We start from the raw sequence: 13,189 nt of genomic DNA on the forward strand, positions 1-13,189 counted from the left end.
GGAATACCTCAGAAGCTGCAGAGCAACCTCCTCACGGGTTCTCATGCTGCATGCAGGTTGCCTGGGGTATATTTAACCATAGCACTCTTTATGAATTAAGCCTCACCATGAGAATGACAAAAATTACGTAAGAACATCACAGCCATCACGCAGAATTTTGAACACTAATGCCACTGACTCTTTTTCTCAGTTCCAATCCACTTAGAGAAACATGCAACAATGTAATGTACAACTCCCATATGGGAAAGTTATTAAAGTTTTGGAGGAGACCCAAATGAACAAGGTCTATATAGCAGAACAAGGCTGATTTGTTGTTTCCACGCACACATTTGAACAGACAACTTGTTCTCCAGTTGGACTACAGCACCTACTTCTTTGCTAAATCTTAACACATTGGTTTGGAAAACAAGATAAGAAAATTGCACATCCAGCTCCTCTACTTCTACTTTCCCTCCATGAGATGTATTAATCTCATAGTGGGCTGAGAAATCCATTTCATTATTTATTACCTCAGAAGCTATTGATGTGAAGCTGCTGCTGAAGTGCACATGCTTATGAACTTCACTCCCATTGGCTGTCAGAAGCCATTCCCCAAAGGCTCTTTCTTCATTAGTTGACTGGTTGCTATGGCTTTGATTGGCTGAGAGCTCTTCGAGGTCCCAGTGGTAGGGAGGTGTCGCCCCTACTAGTGCAATGAGGATAGCTTCAGTGGCTACATAGAGCTGAAACAAAACAGACAACAATCAAAGATGCTAAACACATGCCAAAAAAGCAACATTTAATCCACAGAGATTTCTCGTCAGTATTAAAATGCCCTTCCTGTCTTTTTAGATTCTCTTATGACTACAAGATGCTTTGACTACTCCCCAATATCTAACATCACAAATTCAAGTATCAGGATTCCAGATGAGTGGTTTGCATGCTTTTAGAGCGTGGATCACTTACTGAGAAACCCTCTTTGTGGATACCTCCGTTCCCCCAAACCTTAAGATCCCAGTGACAATTATGGCAAATACAGGGCTTGAATACATGAAAGAGTACTTAGAGTATCAAGAAAACAAAATGAAAACGCATTTTAATGGAACTAGATTACATTCTTTTCCATCTCATGATTTTATGCCTGTACTGTTCACTTTGTCCCCTTGGGAGGCACATTTTACTATTTGAACTACATATCTCCCCCACTGCCTACAGCAGACACCCCCCATCACCAATCAAATCTCTCCAGATCTCATTGCAGTTTGATTGCGTCCTTCTTTTTGCTACATTCCCAGCACTGGAGTCTTCTACAAACCTGATCAATTGATTTATTTCTATTAATACACACACCCACACACTCATGCAACCTGACAAAGACATGAGTCAGGGATTGGACTCATGTCAAAAAGCCCACCGAAAATCCAGAGTGTCCTAGTCTGGCCTACAGCAAGGAACATCGCTGCTTGAAGACTGAGGCTATGGCTATGCTACAGAACTTGCAGTGAGGTAGCTGCACCAGTGTAGTGCTGCTAGTGCATACACTCCAAGCTGACGGGACAGAGTTCTCCCATTAACTTAATTAGTCCAGCCCCGAGAGTGGTGGTAGCTATGTCAGTGAGAGAAGCCCTCCTGCCGACACAGCACGGTTCACACCGGTGCGTAGGTTGGTGTAACTTGCGTTGCTCAGGGAAGTGGCTAGTCACGCCCCTGAAAGACATACCCATGTAAGCTGGAGTGTGTACACAGCCTGAGTTGTTTCCCCATTGACAGAAGATCCACAGACCACCAGTCAACAAATTCAGGGTGTCCAGACTCCAAGTTGAAAACTACTGTTCTAAGATTTCTGTACAAATAGAAATCCCCCGACAGGAAATCAGAAAAAATAAGGGAAGATTTTAAAAAGTTGTTTGTGGAATTACCAGATATATCTCCTAGGCCTGCTGGATTGTGTGATCTTATTTAAACAAACACCAAACAATGCTATCCTGGTCTAAATAACACTTGAGAATTCAAGGTTTCTTATAAGCCCAAAATACATTTATTACAATGTTAACAGCCAGCACCCTTAAATTAGTAAAATATTTTGATGCATTTGTTTGGGGAACGGAAGCACAATACTCATTTTTTCTTTAAAAGGAATCTACTTCACAGAGCGCTCAATCCAAAAATAGGATAGATACAAGTGTACAATAGGAGGAGATAGATATTTTGGTACAGAAAGATTTCAGCTGCAAGCTTTGTATGGATAACAGTATACACGGAGAACAATTTTTAAAAGCCTATTTTTAAAAATAGGTCCCTTGAATAAGTCCTTTAAACTAAAAAGTACATGAACTATTGGGGACATATCTTGCTGCTATTCCAGACAGAACATATTTCTATATTACAGCTTATTGGACTCGCTGTTATAAGACTGATTTAACCCAAAGCTCCTCAGAGCTTTGTTGCCAACAGCAATGTTGCCAACTCAATTTTGTCATGAGTCTGGCGACATTTAGTGTTTTCGCAAAGCTTTAGCTTCTGAAATTAAGCGAGATTCTCACCTTCCATTTAAAAACAGTTCCTGGTCCTCATAATTGTAGAGAAAAGCTTGAAAATATGACCCAGATCAACACTACAGGTAAAAAAATCCAGAACGTAAGAACAGCTGTACCAGGTCAGACCAAAGGTCCATCTAGCCCAGTATCCTGTCTACCGACAGTGGCCAATGCCAGGTGCCCCAGAGGGAGTGAACCTAACAGGCAATAATCAAGTGATCTCTCTCCTGACATCCATCTCCATCCTCAGACAAACAGAGGCTAGGGACACCATTCCTTACCCATCCTGGCTAATAGCCATTTATGGACTTGACCACCATGCATTTATCCAATTCCCTTTCAAACACTGTTATAGTCCTAGCCTTCATAATCTCCTCAGGTAAGGAGTTCCACAGGTTGACTGCGCTGTGTGAAGAAGAACTTCCTTTTATTTGTTTTAAACCTGCTGCCTATTAATTTCATTTGGTGACCCCTAGTTCTTGTATTATGGGAATAAGTAAATAACTTTTCCTTATCCACTTTCTCCGAATCACTCATGATTTTATATACCTCTATCATATCCCCCCTCAGTCTCCTCTTTTCCAAGCTGAAGAGTCCTAGCCTCTTTAATCTTTCCTCATATGGGACCCTCTCCAAACCCCTAATCATTTTAGTTGCCCTTTGGCTTTTATTTGTCTATACTGGTACTAGAAAAGGTTGAGAAAAGGGCAACTAAAATGATTAAAGGGTTGGAGAGGGTCCCATATGAAGAAAGATTAAAGAGGCTAGGACTCTTCAGCTTGGAAAAGAGGAGACTAAGGGGGGATATGATAGAGGTATATAATATCATGAGTGATGCGGAGAAAGTGGATAAGGAAAAGTTATTTACTTATTCCCATAATACAAGAACTAGGGGTCACCAAATGAAATGAACAGGCAGCAGGTTTAAAACAAATAAAAGGAAGTTCTTCTTCATGCAGCGCACAGTCAACTTGTGGAACTCCTTGCCTGAGGAGGTTGTGAAGGCTGGGACTATAACAGTGTTTTAAAGAGAAGTGGATAAATTCACGGTGGTTAAGTCCATAAATGGCTATTAGCCAGGATGGGTAAAGAATGGCGTCCCTAGCCTTTGTTCGTCAGAAGATGGAGATGGATGTCAGGAGAAAGATCACTTGACTATTGTGTGTTAGGTTCACTCCCTCTGGGGCACCTGGCATTGGCCACTGTCGGTAGACAGGATACTGGGCTAGACAGGCCTTTGGTCTGACCCGGTACGGCCGTTCTTATGTTCTATCATGATTTGGGAGGGACTTCACTTTAATTATGAATGCTTGGGATGTGATGTTACATAACCAGAACACTAATGTTTTACATTAATTTTGCAATAGGTAAATGATTGTGCAAGGTAGTAGGGAACCAGGCCTTTTATTTTCAATTTGGTATTAACCCTATACAATTGAATAAGTCAAAACTCTGCCATTTAGTTTACATTCTGCCTTATGGTCCTATAACATTTGAATTTGCTCCACACATTGATGCTATTGTTCCCCCACAGATAAAGCACTGATTTATTTAATAGGTGACCATAAAAAGGGAAAATAGCCATAGCCCTCTTTTCTTCTTTATTATGGATGAGGTAGGCCTCAAAGATGTTGTTTTTAAGTGTTAAGAACACTAGAAATTCAGATCCTGTCTAGCTCAGAAAACTGATGACTAGCAAACCTGTGAAATGACATCACCATAAGAGCCAAAAAAGTGCAAGCTGACCAATTGAGAGGGTGTGACCAATTGGGAGATCAGATGCCAGCTCATGCCCAAGTCCTGATGTCTCAATTGAACTCTTACAAATGCACAGCTGGAATCAATCTGGCTCACTTGTGTGTTAGTATTATCAAAATAGGCATTAGAATTATAAGACTGTTCAGCATTTAGGCTTTATTGAATGCTTGGGAGTTGCTGTATGCAACAGTTTCATTTATAACATCTGTATCCCATATTGTAAGGTAATATTTGAGCCATTGCATTGTGAGCCTCTCCTGTTTGCTGATTTACAGTCACAAAGAGACATTAATTAGTGTGAAAGGCTGATCTTCAACAGAAGACATTATATCTTTCCCAACAGGAAAGGTCCACTGACATCAGATGGACTATTGTAGGATCTTCAAGAGGACAAAAAGACATTTATTTTTCTGCTGTCTCCATCCACCTTCCCTGCCTGTGAAGATGAGCCATGCAAGATTCCTCCTGGCAGCTGAGTTTGCAGCTGAGAGCACATGGCAGCAGGGTGATTAAAACCCCGTATAAAAGGAATTAGTTATCTCTATGCTATTTGAATTGGGGGTGAGGGGGAAACGTATGTCTAGGCATAAGCAAGAGATACCCAGCTGCTTAGGGTTAGCCCTAAAAGTCACACAGAGCTTGCTGATTATAAAAAGCTTTTATTAGCTTTTGAAACCTACACAAATAAATTACAATCTTATCTATACGTACCTGCTTAAACCTTGTAAATAACTCCAAGATGCATTTCCTTCATAATAAATCTTTATATAATTTATTATAGGACTGACTAAAGCATTGTCTCTGGTGTCAGATCTAAGTGCAACTGACATGACGTAAAGTGACAGGTCCTTTAAGACTGGGAGTGACCCAATATTGCTGTGATTTTTGGTATAAGGGACCCTCACAAACGTATGCTCACCTGGGTGGCAACATAGATTAGAGTATGCAAAGGGCCTTTCTGACTCCATGGTAAGGCTGTTACAAAATCTGAGGCATTTACACTTGATAACTGGTTGGTAAAATCTAACTATAGAATTCATAACCAATTTTGGGTTTGTGCCCTGGTTCCTAACAGTCTGCTCTGAGGTTGATATTCTCACTCTTGAGCCACTTCAGGCAGCGTTACAAAGGGAATGGATTTTTAATCAGACTGTTTAAAACTATTTTGCTAACAAAATTTTGAAGTTAACAAATTATTATTTTGGAATTTAAGCCAATAACTAACAAAAATCTCATTACCTCTGCTCCCGATACCAAGGTGTCTGTTCTCATCATAAACAAACTCCAAGACAACCTGGATATCCTCCAGTAAAACCAAGAAAGACTAGAGTTGGCATTTCTAATATTACTGTTGTAAAAGTGAACACTCATAAAAAAAAACTTAAGAAAAAAAATTACACCTTCTTTATCATAAAGTAGTAAAAAAGAAACAAGCACAGTATTTTTGGTTTGTTTTAACAAGTCCTCTCTTGGTCACCTTTAAATTGTGGTTTTTGGTTTGTTTGTTTTTTTAAACCAAATTATTAGAATTGGGGCCCTCACCATAGGGTGCAGCAGCAGTACCCTCTATCTACTCATCCTCATTCTTAGTACCTTGGGGATGAAGGAGAAAGAGCTTCTCCAAGTATTGCTCCTGGATGGCCTGGGAAGCATCCAACTTCCATGCTGGCATGGCACCTGGTAAATTTTTCAAGCACTGTGACCCCTTTACTAGGTGGAAGCAGATTTCACGGTCTTATTGGTCAGTTTCCAGTTTGGAAAAAAAACGTATATGAAGTCAGGTATTTTCTTAGGTCTGGTCTACATTTAAACCTTTGCTAACATAGCTATGTTGGGTAGGGTTTCATTCCACCCCCACCCCACGCCCCATAAGCCCCGGTGTAGACTTAGGTCAGGTCTACAATACAAACTTAGGTTGACGGAAGCCACCTAATAATGTATGCATGTATACTATCAGGTCATTTCTGCTGACTTAAATCAACATTACAGGCAAGTTAATTACTCCACCTCCACATGAGGTATAGCACTTAATTAGATGTTCACAGGTCAACAGAGAGGCAGTGTAGAAGCAGTATTGTGGCTTCCAGGAGGTATCCCACAATGCTCCATTGTGACTGCTCTGGAGATCATTTTCTACTCTGCTGTACAGCAGCCAGGTACACAGGGTTGAAGCTTCAGGAACTTCAGAATTCCCATTTCCTGTGTGATCAGCATGGAGAGCTTGCCAGCCCAGCTGATCATGGCAACTCAATGCCCCAAATGCAATCTAACCTGGACTACACAGGAATCACAGAATAGGACTAGAAGGGACCTTGAGAGGTCATCTAGTCCAGTCCCCTGCACTCAAGGTAGGACTAGGTATTATCTAGACCAGTGGTTCTCAAACTAGGGATGTCACTTGTTCAGGGAAAGCCCCTGGCAGGCCAGGCCGGTTTGTTTACCTGCTGCGTCTGCGGCTTTGGCTGATCGTGGCTTTCACTGGCCCGGGTTTACTGCTTCAGGCCAATGGGGGCTGCAGGAAGTGCAGCCAGCATGTCCCTCAGCCCATGCTGCTTCCTGCAGCCCCTATTGGCTTAGAGCAGCGAACCTGCGGACGCAGCAGGTAAACAAACCAGTCTGGCCCATCAGGGGCTTTCCCTGAACAAGAGGCGGCCCTAGTTTGAGAACCACTGATCTAGACCACCCCTGATAGGTTGTTTGTTTAACCTGGTCTTTAAAAATCTCCAGTGATGGAGATTCCACAAACCTCCCTAGGCAATTTATTCCAGTGCTTAACCACCCTGATAGTTAGGAGGTTTTTCCTAATATCCAACCTACACGTCCCTTGCTGCAATTTAAGCCCATTGCTTCTTGTCCTCTCTCACCTGTCAGTGTTTATTTCTCCCTACCAGAAACAGCGCTCCACCTTGTTCAGCTGCAGCATGACTCTTCAGCAGCAATCGCGAACTGTTTAGTTCTATGGCTTGCAGCAAGGCTGCTTGAATGACATCACAACGTTACATACAGCGGCTCCTGTCTCAGCTCTGGAAATAATGCAGGATAAGGAGCAAGGTGTTTGCAATGCTCACAATAAGAGTGCACAGCTGATCAGGGTCCATGCTTCTCAGGCTACAGCATAAGCACGGCTTAACCAGGCTTTCGAAAGAAGGCGCAAGAAAGTTGTTTGCCGTTGATATTAGGGTAGGGAGGGAGGGACGAAACTGCATCATGGGAGGCCAAAGCCATGTTTCCATTACCCACTGCAACAACGTTTTGGTTCCATGAGGCACTGCAAACCCTTCCCCAAGCCCCCTGTGGCTAGTTGCACCGTGGGATAGATACCCATGGTGTAACTGCTCTGTGCATCAATGCAAGCGCTGCTAGTGAGGATGCATTCCACCAACACGAGCATGGTGAGGACATGCACGACCGACTAAACTACTGTGACAGCTGGATGTCGACTTACATTAAATTAACTTCGTAGAGTACGTTGTACCTTTAGTTATATCAGCAAAAAAGTCCTTTTGTTAACTTCTTACTTTGTTTGGGGACCTGGTATATACTATGTTGGTAAAAGAACTCTTTTGCTGTTATAAGCTGCATCTACACTAGGAGACTTGTCAATATAGCTATACCAGCAAACCTTTATAATGCAGACAGACAAACTGCAACACATGCAACTCCTTCTCGCAGAAGCCTCAGGTTCACCCCTAGTTAATCTCAAAAAGCATGTGTCTTGGGCAACAATTTCCAGGCAGTACATGTCACCCAAACAAATCAAACTGATAAACATTCTCTGTGCCCCTTTTCCTCCCTCAGCCCCTGCCCTTTACATTTGATAAATCCCTGGTCCTAGGAAAGCCTTGAACCAGGACTTTGGAGTGAAGCCTGGAGCTGAAGCAGCTCCAGAGCAGTGGAGCTGAAGGTTTTTGCCTGGAGCTGGAGCACAGCTCCAAAGCCCTGCCTTGAACCATAGAGTCTTGAAAGGTGGCCTATCCATTAGCCCCCTTTTGTGCAGCTCCTCTGAAATGCAAAGGAAGCTCAGAAAGTTGTAATGGCAAACAGCAAATGACCCACACAATACCCCTAAAACCATAATTATTTCTATAAAGTGTTTCATCCTGGATGCTTTTACATCCATGACTCCTACCATTCCACCCATTAGCACTTTTTACTGTAGTTGCATTTCATTAATTAAAAATACAGTAATCAGCCCTTATGATGAAGTATTGATGAATTTACATTAGATTTGAATGTCTCATACATTTGATTATTACTGTAGCCAAGAGATCCAGTCCAACTGTCTTTAAATAGAGAGAAAACAAGAACACCTTCAACACTGCTTTGCTGCCATTTCAATTGCCTTATCAACAATTCACAACAAGCATAGTTGTTCTCAGCAAATACCAAGTGAAACATGTACAGCCAAACAAAGTAAGTCACTAAACTTTGACCCTTCTAGTACAAAAAGATTAAATCTGCACCTTGGAGAAAGATGAATTTAGCAAGATTTAAAAAAATGGCATTGCTACTGTAGGACTCAATGGCCAGGGGGTGATGAAAGATGCTCACATTTCCCAAGAGGAATAATTGGGTATTACAGTGCTAAACAGTCTTTCACAGAACAAATCGCCCAGAGGCAGAAGAAAAGGTAACACTGTAGATTTAAGACTAAAGGTATCTGAGATCTGGAAAATGAAGATGTTGAACAACAACAAAGCATGCTCCATCTTCCTTTCCCTGAAAAGCATCAATAGCTTCTAGCATTTAAGGCTGACCTTATGAGTTGATTCTAAAAAAACAGATGCTTGTTTCATTTGGTTGTATAGAAAATTTGGAATGGCTGTGAAGAAGGAAAAAGATGAAGCTTTATACCAAAATTATCTCATGCAGTGGCTTGTGACTTGAAGGAATTTATATTCTGAAAACGTGCATGTGTGAGAGAAAGAAGAGAGTTAAAAAAGACAGTCATAACCCCCTTAGTATGTACATATTAGATATATTTTAACAAACTCTCTTCAACTATAAAATAAACTGCATATATCAAGTACCTTTCACCCACTTCCTTCCACTTTGCTCATTATTCCCTCTGAGTCAGGACTAGTACCTTTCCACTAACTGCCTTAAAAAAAATTTAAATATCACAGAAATGAAAATTCCCCTGTTATCCCTCCTTCTCAATGCAGATTTGATCCAGACTCTTGCTCTATCTGGGGGATACTGACCCACACATCCAGTCAGTTCTGCAGCCAAAGATAGCTTAAAGTTTCAATATCTTTTAAATCAGTAGAAAAAGAAACTGGAGTCCGGCTTTTCCTATGTACAGGTACATCATGTTTTCAGCTCTGATATCTCATAACACCTGAATTTAAAGATAACTATTTTAAAGATTTTAAGAGAGAATGTAAAAGACATCAAATATAGATATAAAGACATACATTAATGTGGCAAAGAATTTTAAACATTCAAAGTCAGATTATAATTTCTATAACCACTGTCACTGGGCCACACTATATATACACAGATAGAGCTGTGCAATTTCCATAAAACTCTACCTGAGTTGTCCACACCTACATAGACACAGAAGTGAAATCACTGTGTATTAAAGTTAGACTGAAAAACATGACTAGTAATACTGAATATTCCAGCTGTGCAATATAGCCAGGCTACAGCAAAGGAAGAAATCATCAATTCTGAGTACATAAAATTGTAACCATAATAGTGCAGTGAGTTTTGTTACAGAAGTCTTGTTCATTTTAAGAGGAGAAAGAAGAAAAAAAGATCAGAGACTAAATTCTCCCAATTTCACTGAATTACAAAAATGTGCAAACATAAAAACATGCACCTCAATGCACAGGTCCTTGATCTGTCTCCTTCCCCCGCTCCCCCCGATCTTCTCACCTCCCCCCTCCCACACAAACATCCTCTCACTCGCCCACCCCAGGCACAGACCCTCCCCAGGGCGCACACCCCCTCACTCGCCCGCCCCAGAGCACAGTCCCCCGGCAGCCCCCCCAACACCTCCTCTCACACCCCCCGAGCCCCTCACCAGGCCCCGGCCGGGCCCCACCTGCAGCAGCACGGCCAGCAGCGCGCACAGATACACCTGGTAGGGCCCCATCTGCCCCACCAGCGCGAAGGCCTCCTCCACCTCCATGCCGGGCCGGGCCCGCGCACGCCCAGCAGTAGCACCGGGGGCCCGGCCAGCCCCTGCCCCAGGACCGCGGGCAGCGCATCCCCGCCGGGCGGGAAGCAGCCAGCGGCTCTGACCGGCCAACAGACACGACGCCCCTATGCCGGGAGACACCCTGCGCATGCGTGTTCTCGCCCGCGGGGGGTGTGAGAGCGAGAAACCGGTGACGCAGGAGCAACATAAGATTGAGGAACTAGCGGTGCATGCGCAGTGCGGCCGCCTAGGGACTACGGCCACGCACCGTTGCGGCTGAAGGAAGGGGCGGGGCTTGAGGGGTACAAGGGCGGAGCGAGAGTAGAGGTGGGCGGGGCAGGGCAGCGCAGGGTGAGGTGAGTTGAGTGGCGTGGCAGTGTTTGCGCCGGCGCGAGCGCTTCGAAGAGCTGTGGAGGGCGGGTGCTGTGGGCTCCGCGCATTGGAGGTGTTGAACGTGCCGAGCAGGGTTGGTACTGGGCGTGTTGCGCTGTGCATGCGAAGTGCCTGGCAGCCAGCGCCAAAGGCTGCGTGCCTGGATTGCGGGGGTGTCTATGCAGGAGTTACTCTGAACGTGTTGGACCAGCTCTGCACCTAGGCTTCCAGAAAAAAAAAAATCAGCTTTGTCTGCAGACCACAGAGAAACTCTCAGCCCAAAAGCTGCGTGCTAGGATTCTGTAATGACCAGGCAAGAGTTTGCATATCCCACAGCCCTGGCAACAGAATTACCAGTGTGTCGGGTTTAAGTATTTGCTTAGCTCAAGTAGTGAGACACATCCAACTTTTGTAGCAGGAGGACCTGAGTTGTATCCCCAGTGTTGCCCCGAAGTTGAGGATGTTCTCTGCATAGTGTGCTGACATCAAGAAAACCACAAACTGTCAGAGGCCATGAATTTATTACAGTATATTTTCACCTGATCTTCACAAGAAAACTCCAAGAACATGAAGATGCCAAGGTTTTGGTGTTTGTTATTCCATGATACTTTTTTTCCTGTGGTAGCAACAGCAGCTTCCACTTAGCAGCTTATGTTGCCAGTGTGGACCCCCAACCAAGCCCTCGCTCTGTAATGGTCAGGCCTTTTGCTTCCCTCCCCCTTTGCCCCCATGTGCACTCTGGTCAAAACCATATGAATTTTTGTGGGAGGAAAAATCCTATTCAGGTGAAGAATGCAAAAGCTGAAAAACCGTATGTCCACTAAAATCAGGCTTTTCCAGTGTTTTGATTTGTTACAAAAATCAGTGGGTTCTGAAGAGTGTGTTTGTGGGGGCAAGGGGCCTTTTTAGAGTAAGCTGATCAGAACAGGGTGAGGGATCCACTAACCCATCGTCTCACCCTTACTCAAATCATAAACTCACTGCCTCACCCTAAATCTGGAATGACTCTGGTCTCCCCAGTAGGCCTTTGTGAGGTCTTACACTCCAGTCTAAAGGGGTGGTTGTGGGGAGCACTTCAGCAGCATGGAGGAGTATGGATATCTACTGCTACTTCCATTTCCTACCACTCATGACATTACCACTGTATGCAAAAAAAAAATAGATTGGTCAGGTTGGGCAGACCATAATATGATTGCCCCCTCTTCTTTCTTGCATGCTTTGATCAGCAATGGAATAGTTAAAATATTAACTTTTAAAATGCCACCATTACATTTCTTAGTGAAGCCCCACAGAGTTGACTGGCAACAATTTACACTTACTGTTACATCTGGTTCCCATTTTGAAACTTATCTTCACAACCATAATGGCTAGAGACTTTTTTTAACTGAAAGCTTAGCCTCAGGAGTGTAAGGAGGCAGCCACTGAGGAATAGTACCAGCTCACTATGCTACCACAAACTGGCAAAAATTAATTAGCATGCACACAAAACCCTTTACCAACTGAAAGATCAATAGCGCCCTTGTTTCTGGCTTATTAGGAACATTGTCACAGAAAAAAAATGTACAGTGCTGGCAGCTAAACAAGAATTCCTATATGAAGGTCCAACTGCAGCCTTTATTCATGTGAGCAATCCATTGAACTCACTAGCATAACTCTCATGAGGAAAGGCTGTAAGCTCAGGTCTCAGTTCCATAAATTACTAGATATGCACGTATGATCTACCTTCCCAGATGCATTTTACAAGTTCACCTCTCGCTAAGAAAATAGGTAAAACCACCTTATTAAAGCTGGGAGACCATTCCAACCCATCAGAATTTTGTTTCCCAGTTTACAGTATCCATTCTAAATAGCTCTGAGGTTGCTTTTATGACATTGCACCCCATAATGCTTTATGGAAATATGCTTATGAATATAAATATGACATAACTGGAATATGTTTTATGCTATATATGCTATGTAATATCTCTGCAAAGGTTATGAGCTACTGCAGTGGTCCCCAACGCAGTGCCTGCAGGCACTGGGGCATTTATGTGTGCCCGTCTAGTGCCCAGCATGGGAGAGAAGCCGTGGCCCCGCACCTGCTGGTGACAGAGAACTCCGGGGCTGCAGGCTTCATTCTATGTTAAAGTAAGAATAATAAATATATTTGGACCAGCAGTTCAATAATGGTTTATTTTTTTTAAAATAAATAAGATGAAAACTGTTTATGATATTTATTTTGTAAAAACACCTTAATTTTTCTTACAGGTAGATAAAAAGAGCAAATTCACATGCTAAGGTGAAAGAGTAATTGCTGAATAATTTAATTAATATCTTTCACATGTAAAATTACCCTTTTTATCTTATAGATTAATATATTATGTAATATAGGGGGAGGGATAGCTCAGTGGTTTGAGCA

The 13,189-nt window shown here is 42.9% G+C and overlaps 1 protein-coding gene across 4 annotated transcripts in view; it reads right to left on the reverse strand.

Moving 5' to 3' along the window:
• The window catches only part of SLC22A15 (solute carrier family 22 member 15), a 57,595-nt gene extending 47,149 nt beyond the window's left edge, over nt 1-10,446 (reverse strand). For all 4 annotated transcript variants that reach the window (XM_050958932.1, XM_050958912.1, XM_050958903.1 and 1 more), the window contains exons 1-2: nt 10,324-10,446; nt 510-722 (exon numbers count right to left, since the gene is read on the reverse strand). In XM_050958932.1, coding sequence (XP_050814889.1) covers nt 510-722; nt 10,324-10,410 — 300 coding nt within the window. In that variant the 5' untranslated portion in view covers nt 10,411-10,446. The remainder of the gene's footprint in view (nt 1-509; nt 723-10,323) is intronic.
• Nucleotides 10,447-13,189: the final 2,743 nt, after the last annotated feature.

The sequence above is a fragment of the Gopherus flavomarginatus genome, chromosome 1 (genome assembly GCF_025201925.1).
Source record: "Gopherus flavomarginatus isolate rGopFla2 chromosome 1, rGopFla2.mat.asm, whole genome shotgun sequence".
In the NCBI taxonomy this organism is placed as follows: Eukaryota; Metazoa; Chordata; order Testudines; family Testudinidae; genus Gopherus; species Gopherus flavomarginatus.